General features: G+C 45.8%; 1 protein-coding gene across 4 annotated transcripts in view; it reads right to left on the reverse strand.

The window, feature by feature from the left end:
* DNAAF8 (dynein axonemal assembly factor 8) overlaps positions 1-23248 on the reverse strand; it is a 91895-nt gene that overhangs the window by 32432 nt on the left and 36215 nt on the right. For 3 of the 4 annotated variants that reach the window (XM_077918421.1, XM_077918419.1, XM_077918418.1), the window contains 10 exons: positions 19871-20017; positions 18868-18915; positions 14035-14229; positions 11796-11912; positions 9188-9332; positions 8509-8818; positions 6708-6814; positions 5597-5751; positions 2182-2329; positions 875-1006 (listed from right to left, as the gene is read on the reverse strand). In XM_077918421.1, coding sequence (XP_077774547.1) covers positions 875-1006; positions 2182-2329; positions 5597-5751; positions 6708-6814; positions 8509-8818; positions 9188-9332; positions 11796-11912; positions 14035-14229; positions 18868-18915; positions 19871-20017 — 1504 coding nt within the window. The remainder of the gene's footprint in view (positions 1-874; positions 1007-2181; positions 2330-5596; positions 5752-6707; positions 6815-8508; positions 8819-9187; positions 9333-11795; positions 11913-14034; positions 14230-18867; positions 18916-19870; positions 20018-23248) is intronic. The other variant, XM_077918420.1, reaches the window with a different exon arrangement.

Below are 23248 nucleotides of genomic sequence, written 5' to 3' on the forward strand. Positions count from 1 at the left end.
AGAAAGAAGTCGCTGTAGAAATATGCTTCAGTTTCCATTTGGGAGTCTGCTCCAGGCGCTCCCATCTTTGAAGGTTAAGCTATCCCAGCCAGGGGCGTAGCTAGCTGCTCTGGCACCCGGAGCAGTGGGGGTGGGGCGAGCCGCCCATGGGGGCACCACAGCAATCCACACATGGGGGCGCCATGGCGAGCTGCCCACAGAGTCCACCTGGTGGACACATGCCCCACATTGCCATTTTGGGCAGCGTAGGGCCCCAAGCCACCGCGTCACTTCCAGGAGAGACGTGCGGCTCAGGTGTGCTGCAGGCCAGGCCCCGTGGTAAGTGCTGCCCACCGCAGTGTGCCATTTTGTCACCCCTTCAGGGATGACACCTGGGGCAGCCCGCAGCCCCCTTCCTATGCCCCTGATTCCAACTATGGAATAGCCTTCCTCATATATACTCAGCATCTAATCTGAATTATTTTAGGGGGCAGGGGAAACCCACTTCTATTTACTAAAGCCTTGTCAGGTTTTCATCATGGCTGATAGTAGTGCTAGCTTTTATTACAATGCAATTTCTCTTGACATTCGTAGCCTGAAAGGAAACCGAGATTATAAGTGAATGTGCACACAGCCTTCTTTCTTTTTGTGATCAGGTGGACCAACCACTAAGGAGACCACATAGTGTTATGTCTAAGGCTTGGAGTGAGGCTTATTTTGCCCAAACCAACTAAGGTTGCTAAACCAACAACAAAACCTGGTTTATGATGGGCTGTTATGCGTGAACATGGTCACTGGTTGGGTTCAAACATAATGTGAAGCCATGGATTCTTCGCCACTAGCTCCATCTTCAGATTCCTAATACTTTACAGATTATGTATGTGCTGTGACGCACCCAGTTCCTGCAGCAAACTGTCGGTATAAGGAACCGCATGAAAACACAGACTGGGTTCTGGGTCAGCATGGGAGTGCAAATTGCTTTGAATGTCCTCCAAGAAACCTTTCTCTGCCAGTGCACTCATAAGCCCTAGGTTAAAACAAACAAATGAAACAGAAACAAATGATAAAGAGATGGCTGAGTCTGCTTATGGTACAATCTAATAGCAATGTCATTATGTATGATATTCCTGGCTCATATTTCCAATTGCCCATTCCAGAAACTTCATAGTACAGTAAGTGCATGGTATCTGCGGTCAATGTCATATTAACTGTGCCATACAAACATTTGGAAGCCACAGCAATCTTCTGCTGGTGAGACACCACAGAGGCTGATGGAAAAGATGGCCTGGCCATTACTTTTATGAGGCAGGGTTTCAGCAACCTGCCAATCAGAGTGCTGGTTTGAATATGATGAGTCCTATGAGTTACTACTGAGTTTGTATACATGATTCTTTAAAAAATGAAATTATACATATGTGTGCATACATACACTAATGGATAAATACTGCCTTCTGCAAGGCAAAGAAGAAACCTGCTGGATCAGATCTAATCTAGGTCCCATCTGCACTGTGCATTTAAAGCAGTATCATACCACTTTAAAGAGTCATTGCTTCCCCCAAAGTATCTAGGAATTGTAGGTTGTAAAGGAGACACCCCTCGCAGAACTACAATTCCCAGAGTTCCCTATGAAGAAGGATTGACTGTTAACCCACTTGTCACTACAGTCACACCCTGGAAGTCGAATGGAATCCATTCCAGAAGTCCGTTCGACTTCCAAAACATTCGGAAACTAAAGCACAGCTTCTGATTGGCTGCAGGGAGCTTCTGCAGCTGATCGGAAGCCCCGTCGGACGTTCAGCTTCCAAAAATAGTTCGCAAACTGGAACTGTCACTTCCAGGTTTGCGGCGTTCAGGAGCCAAAACGTTCGAGAACTAAACTGTTCAAAAACCAAGGTACGAATGTATGTTACTCCACCCCATTCATTTCAATCCAAAGGAAAGGCAACGCAAACTGAGTGCGCGCGCGATGTAATCAATTGTGTATCATTTGTGGACTGAAAGCAACAACAGCAGCAGATTCTGATTGTATTCACTGGATTGATTTCCATTCTGGACATGGGACGAATAAGTGAGCATTGGCAATTTCCACTCCTTTCTTTGTTTTCCTTGCCATTATCAGGCATCTCTGGTGTGTACTCTAAGCCTGCAGGACAACTGGAGGGACCACACTTTCCCACCTCTCATGTTCATGCTTTACTTTACCTTTGAGCAACGCAGGGACATGATGGCTGGCATTTTCCTTTCTCAGCAACAAAGCCAGGCAATGCACACGTGTTTGGCTGGGTAGTTTATCCTCCAAGAAACTCCTCTCTGGTATATATGAAGCCTCTCTAGGACAAAATACAGTTACCTGAAATGACACAAGCCAGCAATTTTCGATCTAAATGGCAAGGCAACCAATTTATGAAAAAGTGCTGAGTGTCAGAATGTTCCACTGGGCACTCGCCATCTGAGCAAAATCCTCCCACACACAAAAATTTCAGCAGATCTGCAGCCTCCTGGAAATGGACTCAAAATACGCCACTAATGTATTATCTTCGGAAAACTTAAATTGAACACTGATCATTAATGGGCTAATTTTAGGGCTTGCTACATTAGTCAATCATTGCAGAGGTTGAGGTGACTCTGCCATTGCGATACCACAATATGCTCATGACTCTGTGCTGGTTTCACAATGATATTAGGCCTAGTCTGCGAAAACGGTTAAAAGCTGTTCTTGGGTTGTACCACTTCAGACTGCAAGCAGCTGACTGCGTGGCTGGTTTTCCACAACCCACCCTACATTCCCTCAAGATCTCCTCACATAGAAAAAAGACCCCCTTGCACACCAGAACTAGAAACTTTTCCCCGACGCGTTAAGCTTTCTGTGTGCAGATGCTCTATCACTGAGCTATGGCTCTTCGCCAGAAGATGTATCTCTTTCTTTATATGATGATATATACTCTTCTAGTTCTTACACATCACTCAGAACAGCTAACAAGATTTGAAATCCATTATAAAATACAGTAATGTTCTAAAAATAACATTATAAAAAATCGAGCCACCACAGTGTAATAAAAACAGAGATGGGCGCAGGAGATCAAAAAGTCTGCCTCAACACCCACAAGCATCTGGTTGGCCATGCGAGAACAGGATGCTGGACTAGATGCAACATGGGCCGGATCTAGCAGGGATCTTCTCATGCCCTTAAATATGCTGCCTTTTCCCCAGGTAGGAAATCCATGAAATCACTGGGCCCCTGACAACCAAGTTCCCCCACCACCACCACCACCTATGGCTTTTCAATACTTGCAGGATGCTCCACCGTTGGCCTGTGTCTCCCAGGCCAATGGGCTTGAGGACATTTATTCGCCTTGAATTTTCATCCAGACAGCTCCTCAAACGTTTCTTGTGGTTCAGGCAATGATTCAGCGCGGTGATTCATCATCGCATTGACGTCGGTGTGTCAGGAAGCTGCCGCTTGATGATGCAAGGTTGTATTATGTGCCCAAGTGTTCGTCTTGTTGCCTTTCCATCCCACGGGAAACTTTAAATGTCTGCAAGCTTGTCATCAACAATATGGGATCTCCTTGGAAAAGCAACGTCCTTTTTGTGCCAATTTCAGGGGCTGATTTCAGTGTGAGAAGACGTCTTGCTATCCCAAGTGGATCCTTAAGCAGAGTCTGCGGCCCTCCAGCTGTTGGAACTAGAATTCCCATCATCCTTGACTGCAGCCCATGCTTGGTGGTGCTGATGGGAGCTGAAGTTTGGCAATGTCAGGAGAGCCACAGGTCTCCCAACTCTGCCTTAAAAGTTGTGACCCTATGATCCTGTATCCATTAAGGGTTTGAATCTAGTAGAAGAGGCTGCAGAACCTTCCAAACTAGTTCCTTTGTGAAGGCAATGGCTTTAGCTGGTTTCAGGTTTGATTCCTGGCATCTCCAGGTAGGGCTGAGAGAGATCCTGGCCTGAAACCCTGGAAAGCTGCTACCAGTTAATGTAGACAGTACTGAGCGAAATGGGCTTTGTATAAGGCAGCATGTTCCTATCTTTTCATTCATCAATGCATGAAGCGCATGTGTGCTACACGGCCAGTGTTTCCACACCCTGCATGTGCAACAGAGTGCATATACTGTGGGAGCTTTGTAATAAGGACAGAATAAAAAACTGGAAGAAAACTATTTCCCATGCCTTAAAAGCAGAGATGGCAAACCCGTGGCCCTCTGGATGTTGTTGGACTCCAGTTCCCATCATCCCTGACCACTGACCATGCTGGCTGGAGCTGATGGGATTTGGAGTCCCCAAGATCTGGGCTGCCACAGGTTCCTCATTCTTGCCTTAGAGGGAATAACCCACTTTTTGCAACTATGTTAGGAAATTGGATGTACACAGAGATCCCGCTGTCACAATGCTCAATACACAGGTCCCGCTATTGCTACACGAATGGCTGATTCAGATGTGCAAGCAGCTACGTCCTCGCTTGTTTGTGCTCTGCTGGTAGCAGCAGCCATTTTCAGGCAGAAACCATGGAGGGAGGGAAGGTGAGAGATCAGACAAATCATTTTTTTCCCCTTTGTCTCTCCCTTGGTGCTTGGTTGCAGCCATTTCAGGAAGATACCATGGAGGGAGGTGGGAGATTGAACAAATCACGGATCAGAAATGTTCCCATAGGAAATAATGGAAATTGTCCTCTCATTATGCAAACGCTCACCTATGGAACAATTTCCTGGGAACGTATTGTATTTGTGTGCTATTACCAAAGAAAAAAGGATGCATGGAGGAGGAGCATGGTAGAATGGCTGAATTATCATCATCTTCTTTATATTTCACCTTTCTTCCAAGGAGTTCAAGATGACGTAAATGATTCCTTCCCACCCCACCTTTCTTCCCACAATAATCCTGTGAGGTTGGTGAGACTGAGAGTCAGACACCAGTCCAAGGTGAGCTTCACCGGCGGAGTGAGGATTTGAACAAAGTCTCCCAGGTATTAAACCAACACTTTAACCACTACACCACACTACACTGGCTCTCACACCACACTGACCACAGCTGTCAGTGCCATCTATATTGAAAGGCAATAGAACTCTTGCCAATGCCCATAAGAACGTAAGAAGAGCCTGCTGGATCTGGCCAATGGCCCATTTAGTCGAGCATCCTGTTCTCACAGTGGACAACGGACGCCCCAGTGGGGAAAACTGCAAGCGGGACCCAAGCACAATAACACTCCCACCCACCACGAAATTGATTTCCATTACTGCCTCTAACCATGGAGGAGGAGCATAGCCATTGTGGAGCGCAGCCCTTGATAGCCTTTGTCCAATCCTCTTTCAAAGCTATCCAAGTTAGTGGCCATCACTACTACTTCCTGTGAGAGTTAGTTCAGCAGTTCAAATATGTCTTGTCTTTCCCTCTGGGCCCAACTGGCACTGTCCCACCAGAACGAGGCTAAGAAGAGGGTGGGTGGTGGAACTCCTCCTCCTTCTCCTTGTTCTTCTCAAACTTCACTCACTTGGAGAGGGCAGGAGAATAGGCATGGCAAGAAGGCCCCAGGTATTGAGAGCTGGCCCCCACGCCCCTCACACAGGGGTGCAGGCCTCAGTAGGGCTCAAGGATACGAGCCCCACAATCACAGTCTTACCTGGCTTGCTGGCACACCGAGCACGTGAGCTTGCTTGGGCGACAGCTGCAGCTGTTTGGTCCCCTGGAGTACAAATCCTCTCTGGGTGCAGGTTGAAATCACAAGGCCATAGATGTGAGGAGGCACAGCAGGCGATGCCATCAAAATAATGTCTCCTTGGAAATGTGGGGCGGGGAAGCAGAAGGAGGTTATCCGACTGGCTCTGAGGGGCTCTTTGTACCACTGCAGGGACCTTTTCACGAGTGACTAATCCCAAGAAGAAGGCTGGTGCTAGAATATCATCCTCATCCTTTGTTCTGATCACTATTACCAAATTACAGTGGTACCGTGGGTTAAGTACTTAATTTGATCCGGAGGTCCGTTCTAAACCTGAAGTACCACTTTAGCTAATGGGGCCTCCCACTGCCGCTGCGCCGCTGGAGCACAATTTCTGTTCTTATCCTGAAGCAAAGTTCTTAACCCGAGGTAATATTTCTAGGTTAGCAGAGTCTATAACCTGAAGCGTATGTAACCTGAGGTACCACTGTATGGAATCAGAGACAAATTGGAAGCAAAGGAGGAGGCATGAGGGCCAAGTTGCTCTGAATCTTCTATGCAGGCAATTTCAGTTAGGGGGGCCAGAGAATTGTTGTTGCTGTTATTCCACTTATTATTTATTATTATACCACCTTTCACCTGAAGATCCCAGGGCAGTTCACAGCATACAAATACAACATAAAAACACAAAATACATAATAAAAACAAGAACGAAACAAACCAATTACTCCTCATTTAACCATTTAAAAGGACATAGAATGATAATCAGCCAAAGACCTGGCTGAAGAGCTACGTTTTTGCCTGGCAACTAAACAGGAATAATGAAGGCACCAGGCAGGCCTCCCTAGGGAGAACATTCCACAAACAGGGAGCCACTCCATGTTGCCACCCTTTGGACCTCTCATGGAGGAGGCACACAAAGCAGGGCATCTGATGATGATCAGAGGGTTACATTACCAAATTAGCATGCTAAGGACTGAGCTTAACGTGACATAAGTGGTGGCAGCATGAAAGAAGAGTTCTATAAGGAAAGGAGATTCAATTTCTTGTGCAATATTTGCTATGCAAGAACAACCTTTGGTGGTAGAGACAAGAGCCGCTGGAGGCCATAAGGCTGTAGCGTCCTGCAAGTTGCTTGGTTCTTGGTCAGCATCTGCCTTGTGGAGTGAAGGCCTAGGAAGTCTGGGGCGGAAGTGGTATAATGAGAAAGACAGACATATTGAACAGTTGCATTCTAAACAATGCGTACAAAAATGTAGGTGACAGTGAGCATAAAAATGCAGACATTCATTAAAAAAACATACAAATGTGCATTATTTTAGGGAAATGTGCTTGCAAAAATGTGTATATTGGTCAAAAGCGCACATGAAAATGTATATGTTATGAAATACTCACACTAAAATACTGATGAATTTTCACAAGTATTAAAAACAAACACCAACAACCCACAACTATTGGTAAATTGCTGCAGAAATGGGGAGAACCGAATTTAAGCTTGGAAAAATGAGAAACTGTGAGCAACCAAAACTGACAGACTCATCCATCCCTACTTGGGATGAAGTGGCTTGTTGGATGATGTTTATCATAGGATGTAGTTAAAATCCTGTGGCAGAGCAATGAGGATAGAACTGCAAAGTTTCAAACACAGCCCAGTCCTTTTTACACCTGCCAACATCACATCAAAAGACCAGAGCAAACAGCAATTTTTTTGGCAAGCGATATCTATTCTCACCACCCCTCAGCCTCTATAGCCTTGATAAAAAACCTTTACAGCCATCTTTCAGATTCACACATTCTTTGGCCAGCTGAGGAAGGAAGCAGCAAGGTGAAATGTACAGAACATCAGAGCTGGTAATAGAAACCCATTTATAAACCCAACACACTGTTTGTGTCTTGGTCTTCCATCTCAAAACATGGAATAGGAAAATTCTCTCTCTCTCTCTCTCTCTCTCTCTCTCTCTCTCTCTCTCTCTCTCTCTCTCTCTTGTCCAACCAGCAGCTCAAAATTCTTAAAGAAAATTCTCTGGGCATGGGTGTTTAAAAGTACAAGTGGCATCTAATGGTCAGGGCTGAAATCTTTGCAGTCAGTTCAAGTTAATGGTGTGATTTGGAGCATACTTTCCCTAGAATAAATTCCCACAACTTTTTTAAAAAGTGGGGGGTGGGGCATTTCTACAAATGTTCAGGAGCTGAGACTGGCTTCCTGGGGAAAGGGGGGTCAGCAATAGATTGTCTGCTTTAAAAAATACATAAATCCAAATTAGTTTTGCTGCTCCCAAAGCAAGAAGCAGCTGTGATCCTATTGATAGCTGTGTCATCACACTTTTCCTGCTCAGTAACCCCCTTGGAAATACATTACATGATGATGCAGTTACAGATGGGGAGAAATCAGATTTGGTTTGCATTTCAATGAGAACCTACTTAATTCCACACCTCCTAAACGAATGCATGAACTGAAACATGGCTATCCTTCAAAAGTGGACAGTTGGAAACTGTGCTTAGCAACCAGGCAGAGTGGCATGATCTTCACTGAGGTTGCACAAGCTCTGATTGGCTATGTAATTCTGAGGGAGTTTTCCTCTGTATGTTTGGTTGAATGCCTCCCTGCTATGTACAAGGACTGAACAAAAAAAGACAAAACCTCTCTGTTCCTTTCTCCTTAAACTGGACACTCTTTTTTGCTCAGTATCCTCAGTGAAGTACTATCAGGACTTTTCTCCCCAGATTCCATCTGTGTTATTTAAGTGACTTGGCTAACATTCCCTTCCACCGATTATTCACTAAAAACTTCCTTCCATGGAGATCTTTCAGCTCAATACTACCCACAAGCTACTCTCGCAGAATTCCAGCACCTCACACCCATCTGGGATTGTCACCTTGGTTTGCTGCGTTTGCCAACAGGATTTGGAACTCCACCGTGAAGCGTCCCGTCGCAGCTCACCCTCCCTCCAAACCAGAAGCAGAGCTCCCTGTGTACTCGGCTGTCCATGTGAGGGAGGTAGGCAAGGGGCTTGGCTCGGCTCGAACCATAGATTGCGCTGATTGAGTGGCAGTCCGTAACTCTGGCCAGCTGCGCGTCAGAGGGGCCCATGATATCTTGCAGGATGCCACGGGCTCTTGGCCCTCTCAGGCTCAGTGCTAGCACAGAGGGCCCTTTCTCTTGGGTATAACAAGACGGTGGTGTTACTGGGGAAGAGAAATAAGAGAGGTGAAGACACAAAATGGAACATAAGAACCTGAGAGTCAGACTCTCCATCCATCTAGCTCGGTACTGCCTACAATGGCTGGCAGTGGTTCTCCAGGGTTTCAGAAAGGAGTCTTTCCCACTTGGAGATGCCGGGGACTGAACCGGGCATCATCTATATGAAAAACAGATGCTTTCCCTCTCTTCCCTCCTTGCTGCAGCCCAATATGTTTACCATATTTTAATAACTGTCTGCCATTTACTATTTTATGACAGTGAGAATGTACCTGAAGTTTACCGATGGTGGCTCAATAACTGCCTACCATTGTTGTGCTGCAGTCCAAGTTGCCCAGACACTCCATGCCTCTCACCTGTGCTAGAGAGGAACATGTCCGGCTGTGGGTAGAGCAGGCGGAATCCACAGATATCCAAACCAGAGGCAAGAATCAGCTGGAGTGTGTGATGGACAGCCAGGGGGCTTCGGAGAAGGGTCTCAAACAGCAGTGCCATGGCAACCTGAGAAGGGAACAGAAAGCAGGAAGAAAACAGATAGGGCTCCAGACAGTCACACGCTTAGGAGGAGGGGACATTTTAAAATTTACAATTAAGGGTTATTTTTCAGATTTCAGAGAGAGAGGGAATCCTCACAGATTTAACACAACCTTTTTGAAAGGGATGAAGCCAAAAAACAAGATCTCTCTCTGAAACCTTGGGGAGCCATTGGCAGTCAGTACAGATGCACCTCTCCCCCAACTTTTTTTCTCCAGATGTTTTGGGCTACCAACTCCCACTTGTCTACACAGTACAGTGGTACCTAGGGTTACATACGCTTCAGGTTACAGACTCCGCTAACCCAGAAATATTACCTCGGGTTAAGAACTTTGCTTCAGGATGAGAACAGAAACCGTGCTCCAGCGGCGCAGCGGCAGCAGAAGGCCCCATTAGCTAACGTGGTGCTTCAGGTTAAGAACAGTTTCAGGTTAAGAACAGACCTCCGGAACGAATTAAGTACTTAACCTGAGGTACCACTGTAAAGGCACACACCCTTGGCTTTAGTTGTTTTTCTAAGCCCAGCCTTGCAAGAGATTAGGATTATCCTAAATCCCTTGCACTTACATTGCTGGTCCCAAAGTATTCACTCTTCCACCACCAGCTGAAATGAAGACACCATTAGGAATGTGATTCACTTGGAATTGTGTTTGATCTGATTTCAGACTTACCGACTGAAACAAAACATTTTCTATAGAAGTGTGTGGGTCTAGCTCCTGAAAGAATAGCTATTTTCTAGTGGTTGGGTTGACTAGAGGATCTGCATTCTTCCTATAACACTTTATTTTGAATTACCTCCAAGAACTAGCTTTGTTCTTATGCCAATAAACGCCCAATGAATTCATCATTATTGGGCACTTGAAATGGAGTGTTACCAAATGCTCCTTCTCCGTAAAGGCATCTTGAGGTTTACTCCATTATAATAAACACAGTTATAAATCTACTAAAGTAATAAAAAGCCTTCTCCAGCTAGAAGAATAAAACCCGCTCTGCTCTATCAAACTAATTACAGCTCCCCATGTATTGACTTTGCCTTCAACTGACTGATAAGAAACCATCCTGCAGTTAATCCCCATCGCATAAAGGATGCTGATCCTATTTTTTAATAATAAAAAATAAAGCTGGAATCTGCAAATCATTTGGAAGGACATACTTGACCTCAGCACATGCTTCTGCAACCCACAGGTTATTCTATCAAAACTTGTTTACATGAGGCCTTACCCCAAGCCAGTAGCCTCTGAAACCCTCTTCAGCCCTAGGTCTGCCTGCACCAGTAATGGAGAATCTTTGGTCCTTCAGATATTTCTGGACTCCAACTCCCATCACCCTCAGCCAACATAGCCTATGGACAGTGATGATGGATTTCGGAGTCCACTAACATCTAGAGGGGGACGCGGGTGGCACTGTGGGTTAAACCACAGAGCCTAGGACTTGCCAATCAGAAGGTCGGCGGTTCAAATCCCCGCGACGGGGTGAGCTCCCGTTGCTTAGTCCCTGCTCCTGCCAACCTAGCAGTTCGAAAGCACCTCAAAGTGCAAGTAGATAAATAGGTACCGCTCTGGCAGGAAGGTAAATGGCATTTCTGTGCGCTGCTCTGTTTCGCCAGAAGTGGCTTAGTCATGCTGGCCACATGACCCGGAAGCTGTACGCCGCCTCCCTCGGCCAATAAAGTGAGATGAGTGCCGCAACCCCAGAGTCAGTCATGACTGGACCTAATGGTCAGGGGTCCCTTTACCTTTAACATCTAGAGGGCCATAGGTTCCCTGTCTCTGGTTTACATTATCTAGAGATCATCTCACAGTTGTAACCAGTTCAAACTGTAGAAATCATCTGGACACTTAGAGTTATAAGAAGGTATGAATCTATCTGGTCCACCTGTCCTGAACCACTGTGACATCCACCACTGAAATCAAGTGATGGCCCAAACAAGATGGAGAGTGGTAGACCCAGGGCTCCTGAATAGACGGGAAACTAAGGTCAGGTCAGGACCCTGGACAAAGACCTGGCCTGGTAGAATAAAAGAAGTTTTCACCTGGCACTGAAATGACCATAAAGAAACTTTCAGGAGAGTCTCTCTGGGGAGGGCATTCCACAACAGTGGTGCCACCACAGAGAAGCCCCCAACTCCCTGGTCGTCAACTGCTTCACTTCACTTGGGCCTCTGAAGAAATGATCATGGCATACAGGAAGGAATAAGGTGAAATAATATATTCCTGGTTGTTTCTTTAGGGCAGGGGTGGGCAACCTTTCTCACAGGCAGTCTTCTGAGGGCCACCTGCTTTAGGAAGTTCTCATTTCCATACAGAATTGTCATGACCTTTGAATGACCCAAGACTGGCAGGAAGTAGGCCTGCACAGTATGAATGACCGGGGCTTTCTGAAGAAGCAAGGAGGCAGATATTTTGTGGGTGGAAGTTGGTTCTTTTGTACCTCACTATCCGTGTCGCTGCTCTCTCTGATATCACTGCCGCTGGGGAAGTATTTTTCATCCGTCTCTACGGTCTGCCAGTAAAACCCAGCTGGCACAGCAAAGGCCTTCTCCAGCGCCTGAAATGCACAAAGGGAGAGCTGTTGTTTGTGAATTATCTTGATTCTTCAAAGGCAGGGACTGAAAATAAAGACAGTACAGTGAATGCCAAGGATTGAAATCAGAAGAGATGGCACAGCAGAGGCATTAGTCACTGACACATCATTTCCTCTGCTGTTTCTGTGCCAGCCAGTCCGATGCTAGGGAGACCGAGCTAAATCCAGTGGCACCATTTGCCCTAATTGACACTTTGGGGCAAATAAACAACAGTAGGAAGAAATTCCAGCATGTTGCACCCAGAATCTCTACAGATTTGTGACTACACTCAAAGGGAGATAAACCAGCACTATGCATTGGGGATTAAAAGGCCATTTGCTGTTAAACTGATGGCCACAATGGCTCATCCAAACTGCTTTGTAAACTCATCCACCTTGGACTGAATAAGATTGGGCTGCATCTAAGTCATATTCAGAGTGTTCCCACGGAAATAAATGGATTTCAGTCTTCATTGATTTCAGTGGGTCTACTCAGAGAAGGGGAGACGTGTGTGCGCCACCTTGATATGAAAAGGTGGAATACAAATAAATAAATAAATAAATTCCATTGAAATGGAAACTATATTCTTATGCAGCTCTATTAATTCCAGTGGCATTCACACATGCTATAAGGAAGCTGCCTTGTAGCAGGCCAAACCACGTAGCTGATTTCTGTGTGCACTGACTGGCAGCAATTCTCTGGGGTTTCTATGGACTGGATCAGGGACCTTCTGCATGCAAAGCAAATACTCTACCACTGAGCTATGGCTGTTCTCAAGGGATTGTGCCCTAGTGGACAGTTCCCCCTCCTTTTTATTGTTGTTGTTTGAGGCATATCTCATGGTATAGTCAGATGGGTACTAATCCTGCAAGCAGCCTCAAGTGTAAAAGAAGAGAAGCCAGAAACAGATAAAAGTTTTCATCGGGGATAGGATTTCTGTGTAGAACATGGGTAGGCAAACTAAGGCCCAGGGATACAGCCCAATCGCCTTCTAAATCCCGCCCGCAGACGGTCCGAGAATCAGCGTGTTTTTACATGAGTAGAATGCGTACTTTTATTTAAAATGCATCTCTGGGTTATTTGTGGGGCGTGCCTGGTGTTTTTACATGAGCAGAATCTATGCTTTTATTTAAAATCCATCTCTGGTTTATTTGTGGGGCATAGGAATTCGTTCATTTCTTTCCCCAAAAAAATATAGTCCGGCCCCCAACAAGGTCTGAGGGACAGTGGACTGGCCCCCTGCTGAAAAAGTTTTCTGACCCCTGCTGTAGAATAAGGAGGTTAAGAAAAGCAGGTCTTTCAGCACCCTGGACAGAGCTCAGGGAGCAGACAACCTGTTCCAATAGCTTCCCTTTCTCAACTCAGCCCTTTTATGTTTCCTCCCTGACAACACTTCTTGGGCCCTCTCACTGAGGAGTACGAAGGCTTAAAGGGGCAGCCCATTGGCCTGGAGCCTAGCCTAGCACTCCACCATCCTTCCAGGCTTTCATGCCAGACACACCGCTTACATTAGCACGCCAGCTCTGTGGAATGAAAGGCTCTTGGAGAAGGTTATGCCAGCCCCTAGCTGGACCTGGGCTTCTGAGCTGCAGCGGGTGGGAGAAAGCTTGTGCAATCCATCATCATCCACTCCTTCTTTGTTTAACCATGATTAAAACTATTGGCAGTGTTGCCACTGGTAGGGACAGGGAAGAAGTTTGATTCAGTTCACATTTGATGCCGAATCTTCCAAATTCTTAATTTCTGAAACAGTACGAGAACTGAAACACAGCCTATGAAAGTCACACTATTCCAGATTTTGCAATGCAGTTCTCCAGCCAAGTAATATGTACAAAAATGCATATACTAGGAGATGGTGCGCCTAAAAATCCAACGCATCATGGCAGGGGAAATTGCTTTGCAAAAATGTGTATATTAGACAAAATTGCATTAAAACATATTAGGGGGAAATTGCACTCAAATCCAGATGAATTTTCATGAGGGCTTTTTTTAAAATTGCAAATTGATGTGCAAATGAGAATGCAATGAAAAACGGAAATTGACAAATTTGCCCATCCCATGTCAGCATCAGTAAACAGGGGCAAAGGCAAAGTGTGGATACGTTACCATGGAATCTGAGTTAAGGGTAGCAAAGTGGCTGAGGTGGATGGGAGGAATCTCAGGAAGGAAGGGGTATGACTGATTCTGCATGTGACTGTCCAGTTCTGCTTTCCACCAGATAACATCCAAGAGAGACGTTTGAGAGAGAAACATGGAGCTCTGCTGATGGAACAGAGACATTCCCTGAAGGGAGTTCTTGGGCTGCAAAAAAGGAACACAAAATTAATGGCCTGGTCCTCTGGTAACAAACGAAATACCTAGAATGAGAAGCAAAGTGGAAATGGTATTCTGGGACATAAAAGTGGAGGGGATTTTATTAGCATCTTAATACAGCTCAGCACTGCTTCCCATATTTTGTGCATTAGTACGTAGCAGACTTGTTTGCAGTGGGTAGTATAGGAATCACAAACATTTATAATTGCCTAAATCGAAAAGATAATGCATAGTTCATAAACAGACTGTGAAACACATCCTTCCTTAGATGTTACCAGCAGAATTTTGGTCTCTTCCCGCTCCCCCAACAGGAAAGGGCACTCCAGTGGATTATCATGTGCATGGACAGAAAATAAATCTCAAGGAAATCTGAAAAGCTAGTGCTAGACAGTATACATCAAGGATGCGGAAACTGTGACCCGTCTGCCATCAGCCCCAGTCAGTATGGCCAATGGAAAGGGATGATGGGAGTTGTAGTCCAACAACATTTGGAGGGCCACAGGTTCCCCATCCCTGGTGAAGACAATACAGAGCTACATGGACCAATGGCTTGACTCAGTATAATGCATCTCCTTATTTATATCAGCCATTTCTAGTTTCATCAGCCATTTATTTGGAACCACGAGGACTAGAATCAGTTTTTAGGGGGAGGCCAGTAGCTTGGTGGCTGAACATCTGCTTTACACAGAGAAGGTCTAGATTCAATTCTTGGTATCTCCAGGTTGGTCTGGGAATGCCCCTCCCCCATCTGAAACTCTTCACAGCTGCTTCTAGTCAGTGAAAACAAGCCTGCGCTAAATGGACCAGTGATTCAGGATCAGGCAGCTTCATATGGTCCTCAAGACAGGGCCATGAGTGCTTGCTCATGCTTGTTAGTTCTAGAAGGTTCTGAGGTGTTGTTCTGCAAGGGCACAGGACCCCCAACCGCACGTCCACACAGAGATCAAATGAGTAAGACTTTCTCCCTCACATCCTTCTCCTTATCTGAGGGAGTTAACCTAGCTAAAAGCAGGTATATATTATTCGAATACTCTTCAAGGCTGTCCTACAAGGACCTTGAACTCATCAGCAGATGAAGCATTGTTAAACAACTCTTTCCTCCAACTCTTAAACAAAAAAAGCTCTCTGCCACATGAAGAGATCCATGAGGCAACGGTCCCCAAGGAGATAACTTGCCGAGATAAACATGTCAGGTTTTTTTCACAAGGTGTCTATTAAAGTGTTTTTAAAGGAGGTCACAGAGATGCTGCATGTCGCCACTGCCAAGAAAGGCTGGAGAGTTAAATCCAAGCAACAAAAGAACCCCCCAGGGAGGCTGCCAAAGGAGAAAGCAGCGCCCGGGTGTTTATTTGCTTTCTCTCTCTGCTGCAACTGACATTTCGGAAAGATTTGGTTTATGCGTTTCCCATCAGGTTTTCCCTCTCGACTGGTATGAATGTCAGCTGTACAAATGCCTCAAATAAGAAGAGGAACAACGGCATCCATTGCTGGCAGACAGAATTTTGAAGGCACCTTTGTAAGAGAAGGCAAACACCAGATACAAAGCTCATTGTAAAGCAACAGGGGGCTCAGGGGGCTTGTTTTTTGTGGCACTGAGGCAGCTTGCAGGCTGACAGAGCTACTAGGCATGGTATTTCCTACGCTGCAGTACCACCAGTGGAGGTTGGTTGGTTAGAGCAAATGGGGCACAGTTTGACCAAGCTCAGTCTGCCCTCCGCCAGCCATCGCCTGCCTTAACTGCTTACAACCAGTTTAAGGGGTACCCCTGGCTGTCAGCTTCTCCTCCTCAGTTTCAGTGCTGACCCTTGGAGAACTCAGCAGAGAGAGGGAGGATGGGGACAAAACTAGAATGAGTTGGCTCTGTTTGTCATTGGCTCTGGCTCCCCCTACTGTTGGGCTCCCTGCCTTCCACCCTACCAGGCACAATGGGCACCAGTCCCCGCTGATTGCCACCCCAAGAACAACCAGAGAAGACGCTGTGGTCCTAAGGAAGCAGCAGTGGTTGGGCTGCTGCCATAGTACTGTTCCTCCAGCAATGTGTCCCACTCATTAGGCATGAAGACTGCCACGCCATCAGAGCACCAGCCTGCCTTTTACCATCTCTGATGCTTCCGGCCCTTTTGCTCCCCATTCCAAGGTGGTACTGCTGTTCTTCAGCACAGCTGGATCCAGGTGCCCCAAGGAACCAGCAGAGTCCTTAGTTGTACTGCTATAACTGTTGATAAGAACAGCCTGGCTGGATCAGGCCAAAGACCCATCTAGTCCAGCTTCCTGTTCCCAAGCTCACCAATCAGATGCCTGAAGGAAGTTCATAAGCAGAACCCGAGTGCAGCAGCACCCACCCCACTTGTGAATCCCAGCAACTGATATTCTGATACTTCTTGCCTCTGAAGCTAAAAGCAAAACACAGCCATCATGGCTAGTTGCCACTGATAAGCCTCTTCCTCCATGAAGTTGTCTAATCCAAGCCATTCAAGTGGATGACAGTCCCTGCCTCTTATGAGAGCAAATTCTACAGTTTACCTATGCACTGTGCAAAGACGTCCTTCCTTTTGCTTGCTTGAATCTTCCAACATTCAGCTTTATTTGATGGCTCCTATTCTAGGACTATGGAAGCAGGAGAAAAACCTCTCTCTAGCAGCAGTCTCCACACCACTGGATAATTTTACACACCTCTTTCGTGTTCCCACTTAGAAGAAGAAGAGTTTGGATTTGATATCCCGCTTTATCAGTACCCTAAGGAGTCTCAAAGCGGCTAACATTCTCCTTTCCCCTCCTCCCCCACAACAAACACTCTGTGAGGTGAGTGGGGCTGAGAGACTTCAGAGAAGTGTGACTAGCCCAAGGTCACCCAGCAGCTGCATGTGGAGGAGCGGAGACACGAACCCAGTTCACCGATTACGAGTCTATCGCTCTTAACCACTATACCACACTGGCTCCCCATCCCCCCCGTCCCCTTCTTCCTTAGCCCCCTTGCTCCTCCCTGCCTAGAATCCTGGGAACCATAGTTTGCCCATACAGAGCTACAATTCTCAGCATCCTTGACAAACCACAGTTCCCAGAATTCATTGGGGAAAGCCATGCACATTGGATCGCCAAAGAATTGATGCATTTGAATTATGTTGTTGGAGGAGACTCTTGGGAGTCCCATGGACTGCAAGAAGATCAAACCTATCCATTCTGAAGGAAAGCAGCCCTGAGTGCTCACTGGAAGGACAATACTTTGGCCACCACATGAGAAGAGAAGACTCCATGGAAAAGACCCTGATGTTGGGAAAGATGGAGGGCACAAGGAGAAGGGGACGACAGAGGACAAGATGGTTGGACAGTGTTCTCGAAGCTACCAGCATGGGTTTGACCAAACTGCGGGAGGCAGTGGAAGACAGGAGTGCCTGGTGTGCTCTGGTCCATGGGGTCACGAAGAGTCAGACATGACTAAACGACTAAACAACAACAACATGCACATTGCATGTGCTTTAAACATATGGCGTGGACCTGCACCCTTATCATCTGAAAACTGCTGCTGTTTGGTGGGTGCTTCTGGGCCCAGCTGCTCTAAGGACCCCCAAATTCCCTTCTCCCTGAAAGCTGCCTTTATTTGTTTATTGCAGTTTTTAATCAACATCAATCACTTTCCTCCAGGCAAAAGAGGAGGGGGAGGGGAGAGCACAGCAGCCACAGCTGTCACATTACGGGTTTTATGACACACTGCAGGAAATGTGGCCTTTACTGCTCTCTGGCAGCCAGGTCCTCAGCTGCAGATGATAAATGCTTGCTGCAGCCAGGGTGGGGAGGGGGTGAAGGGTTTTAAACGCCACTGAAATATTAAGCACCAGATTGGACTAAACTGCTTAAGTCAGAAGTGTCAAAATATTAGTAGCTTCCGGTGATTCTCCTCGGATGATCAATACACACTGAAGCCTTAATCATTACCCTCTTTGCTCTCTGTCTCCTGCACTTCTTTTTTAAAAAACCCAGCAATTAGAAGGTAAAGGGAGTGCAGGATTTTGAATTCGCCAATAACCATGGTGACCTGCAGCTTTGAGGCAATGCTCTTTTAGATAATCCTTGTGTCTGGCTTTTTTTTTTTTTTTTTTACTTTATTGTTATATACTCCCAGTTAGCAAGTCATGCACACTCTTAACTTGTGGATGAGTACAGCTTTCAGCATCCATGTGATTGTAACTGAGAAAGCATATAGCATCTCTGCAAGCATCCTAGAACACCAAAGGTATTGTAAAATATTCCCAACTAAACTAGACCCATGGTGACAACAGACCTGTGTCTCGGCACCTGGGCTGCCAAACAGCTGGAAACTGTCAAGGAGGAGGGTGTGATTTGTAGAAGAGAAGCAACAAATGGGAGGAGAGGTGCTTAGCCCTCCCCCCCCCCACTTCCCCACTTCACTACTCCGTATCCTCTTTCATGCATCCATGAGTCCAAGAATCCAGAAGATCAGCTGGGGGGGAAGAGGCTAAGATGAAAGGGTTTCAAATAGTGATAGGCTGAAGTATACAGTCCAGCCAAATTTCATAAATTCTTGGGAAGGGGCAGAGTGAAAACACCCCTCCCCAAAACCGTATTAGTCTTTGGTGGGCAAGTGAATTTAACGAATTTTTATATTACCTTTAAATAGGAGGTGCTTGGGCTTTGTTGTTGCTTTTCCTTTTCTTTCTTTTCAAACGACAAGAACAAAAATCCTTGCCAATGCTTCAGATGATTTATTGATAAGATTTCATACCTGCCCTTCGCCAGAAGGTCCCAGGGCAGGTTACAACCATATCATCATAAAATTATAAAAACAAGGGAGAGAAATCCAAACAAAACCAGAACAGTAAGAACTAAACAAATAAGCTGCTCCCAGACATTGCACATTTCTTGGACATTAAAAAAACAAAAACCCTCATCCATCTAATATACAAAGGGAAAGTGAGAATGTTTAAATTCATGTGAGTGCCCCTTCCAAATCTCATTACAATCTTGGGGGGGGGGGGCGGTCCTAAAGTAGGACAGCCCTACTTTAAACCCCCATCTCAGCCCCACCAGCCACCTAAAGCTGACATTCTGAATGTATGTTTGCCTTGTGGGGAAAAGCAGCTGCAGGCAGCAGCTGAGTATGAGGAAACTTGCAGACAGGGAAGGGTTAAATATCCCACTCCTGCTACTTTTGCCAGTTTGGTGAAACCCCAATTATATTTTTAGCCCTTGTGCTGATGGTGAGATGCCTTGGTGTTCTGCTGTGACCGGTCTGCAAAAAGGCTTTTACAAAGTCGTTTGTAATCATTCTGACTTAAGACCCTCGGCTGAAGAATCTGTGGAGGTGCCCTATTGCTCATCCTATTATCAGTTTCTGTTTGTCCTATTGCTACAGATCTTTTCAGTTTCTGCAGCCTGTGGATATGAACAACATTCTTGGAGGTACCAGACCAGAGACACCACTGGGCCAGCAGCTCCCTCTTGATGCCAGCAGTCATGGACCTGGTCGCCAGACTCCCTGGTTCAAGACCCCACTGGCGCTTTAGAGGGCCTCCTCTCTAAATTTAGGGAGGCACATGTATGGCATTGAACAAAGAACAGCGGCTCTTACTCAACAGAGGAACAGAAAGACAGTTGCAGTGCTGCTGCTTACTTCATGCTTCCGACTGCTGTGGACTTCCGACTCGCTGACTGGTGTTAAACAAGCGTGGAGTGCCAGGGCATCTTTATACCAGATCTGCTGCAGCCCCAAGACCTGGAATGGTGCTTTGCTCTCTCCTCTTGCTCCCAGGCAGGGTACCTGTCATTGCATTTGAAAAGATGACATGGATTAACCGATCATGAGCCTAACTTGAGTTGGGTCAAAGTAGAGAAGAAACTCTGCAGAATAGGAGTCTTTTGCTCCGGCTGGGGTCCGGCCAGTCATCTTCCTCCCTGTAAAAGCCATGTTCTGCCATACATGGCTAGGGCAACCCAGCTGGATGGGCAGGGAATAAATAATAAAATTGTTATTATGATTATTATTATTATACTCTGCAGCAGTACTGTAGTGGCAAAATCAGAAGCACAGGGTCATTTCACGATAGCCACAGTCATGACCTTCTCACAACCAAACCCAGCCACAATCAGGTCCCCTTCTAAGATTATGCAATAATCTTACACAATAAGAATAATCAGGGATGCATTGCAATGATCAATGCAGATCTCCGTGTGTTGCCTTCAAGCAAGGTCTATTGTTTTCTGTGTATGTGCATGCAGAAATCATTTGGGGTACTCCTCTATCTTCTTTCAGAGTGACTTAGCTTGTGTTTTCCTTGAAGTTCTATTGTGTGTAACAGAAACTGCACACCAATCTCTTCAAACTGAAGCTCCTTGTGTTCCCATTGTTCCTAAACACTTAGCTTTGGAGCATGCAGAACAACTCCCACCCAGTGCTCTTCCCACACACCCTCTCCAGAGTGACCCTGAGAGCCAATCCTCAGTGGCTGACTCATCTATCTTTCACTCTGATTGGCTTCCATCAGCACAAAAGGTGAGAAGACTTCTTCTCAGTGGTTGAAAAGCTCCCCTTTCGTGCTGTTTGGGCAGCTCTAGAATGCTGGCGGCAGAAACAGTAATGGGTCTTCAACGCCCCCACTATGACCATGGACCACAACACCTCTGCTCTACACTGTACAAAGCAAAACACAGAACAGAAGCAGGGAAAGGTAATATTTTAATCACTCCGCTCTCATGCCTGTGCACATTCATCTTAGTGCAAGGATCCTGAACCTCATGCATTACCCCACTTTCAGCGAGCTCACTTTTGGCCGCTCCACACAGTGGCTTGGGAGACCCCTTACAGATAGGTAGCCGTGTTGGTCTGCCATAGTCAAAACAAAAAAAATTCCTTCCAGTAGCACCTTAAAGACCAACTAAGTTAGTTCTTGGTATGAGCTTTCGTGTGCATGCACACTTCTTCAGATACACTGAAACAGAAGTTGCCAAATCCTTCTATATAGTGAGAAGGTGGGAAGGGGTATTACTCAGAAGGGTGGTGGGAATGGGTGATTGGCAGATAGCTGTGATGAGCCTGTTGACGACTCTTAACGACTGCAATAGGTCTTACAGGAAAAAGCAAGGGGTGAGAAGGTGAAAAATGGCTTTGTCATGTATAATGAGATAAGAATCCAATGTCTTTGTTCAGACCAGGTCTCTCCATGGTTTTAAGTTTGGTAATGAGTTGCAATTCAGCAGCTTCTCTTTCCAGTCTATTTCTGAAATTCCTTTGGAGTAAAACAGCTACTTTGAGATCTTGTATAGAATGTCCTGGGAGATTGAAGTGTTCTCCTACTGGTTTCTCTGTCTTGTGATTCTTGATGTCAGATTTAGACATCAAGTGTGCATGCACACGAAAGCTCATACCAAGAACTAACTTAGTTGGTCTTTAAGGTGCTACTGGAAGGAATTTTTTTTGTTTTGGGAGACCCCTAATAGCCCTCTTTGCATAACATGATCCAAGAGAGCTCTGTCCCAGACACCATTAATCCAGGCCTCCATTTAGAGGCTCTGATTCGCTTTTCCTTTTTTTGAATGTTTGAAATTTGTTTTTTTAGCTGTTTTTAGTGATGCTTTCATTGTCCCCCCCCCCCCCCTGTAAGCTGCATTAATGCTTTGGGAGACATTTATACATTTTAAATGAATAATATAATAATATTACAGCGGGCACTTGGCCTCAACAGTTTTAATGACAACCTCTTCTTAACCTCTTTTACCTGCTGTACTGGCCACCCTTTTTATTCCTTTTATTGTTAAATAACTGGGGGTTACTTAAAGCAGAACCACTGAAATTAACAGACATGATGAACTCAGCACCATTAGTTTCAAAGGGTGTACTCTGAGCAAAAGTCAGCTGAATACAGCCCAACGGTGCTGGATTAAATTCAGCTAACTTTTACTCAGAGTAGACCCATTTAAATGAATGGCTGTGACTAACTTAGGTTAGCTGAATACAACCCACTCCTTTTTAATCTGCCATTCATTCATTCCTTAAGAAATCCATTCTTAAGGAAATTAGCCCTGAGTGCTCACTGGAAGGACAGATCGTGAAGCTGAGGCTCCAATACTTTGGCCACCTCATGAGAAGAGAAGACTCCCTGGAAAAGACCCTGATGTTGGGAAAGATGGAGGGCACAAGGAGAAGGGGATGACAGAGGACGAGATGGTTGGACAGTGTCCTTGAAGCTACAAACATGAGTCTGACCAAACTGCGGGAGGCAGTGGAAGACAGGAGTGCCTGGCGTGCTCTGGTCCATGGGGTCACGAAGAGTTGGACACGACTAAACGACTAAACAACAACAAATCTGCCAGACTTGTTTTGCCCTTTTAAATTGTAAGCTGCCCTGAGCGCTGCAAATGCAGTGCAGAAGGGTGGGATAGATATCTTACCAAATAGATAAACAAGTTAAATAACTATATGAGAAGCACATTTGACAGCTAAAAATTACAGGGTCCCGTCACGGCTATGTGCTTTATCATTGCTTCCAATGTTTGCATTTTGGGTAGCTCTGCAACAGAGAGCAAGCCTGTAACTCACTCTTAAGTTTCCTGGGAAGAGAACAGAGAGTCCTTATCGACTGGCATGTTCTCTCCTGCAGCAACACAGTACATTGCCCTTATTGATGATAATAGGGTCAATAACCTCCGTTGAAAATCAATGCTAAGTGATTACGCTATTATGAAGAGCTGGTGCGTGGCTTTTCTTTTCCCAGGGAGCCTTCCTATTCCCCCAGTAATGTGCATTAATAGTTGTAAGCTTGTCAGTCACCTTCCACTTTGAATGAGAAAATAGTTTTTCAGGGGATTCTATCGTGGGCAATAGAAGGAGGATGTTCCACTTATGCCACATCCACACACATTTAAAGCCCTATGACGCCACTTCAACAGACAGGACAAGGAAGGTGGCCTTTCTTTCCTAGAACAACAGCTTCCCCCAAAGAATCTTGGGAACTGTGGTTTTTAAAGGGTGATGAGCGAGAGTTTGTTAGGACAC

The sequence above is a fragment of the Podarcis muralis genome, chromosome 14 (assembly GCF_964188315.1).
Source record: "Podarcis muralis chromosome 14, rPodMur119.hap1.1, whole genome shotgun sequence".
Classification (NCBI taxonomy): domain Eukaryota; kingdom Metazoa; phylum Chordata; class Lepidosauria; order Squamata; family Lacertidae; genus Podarcis; species Podarcis muralis.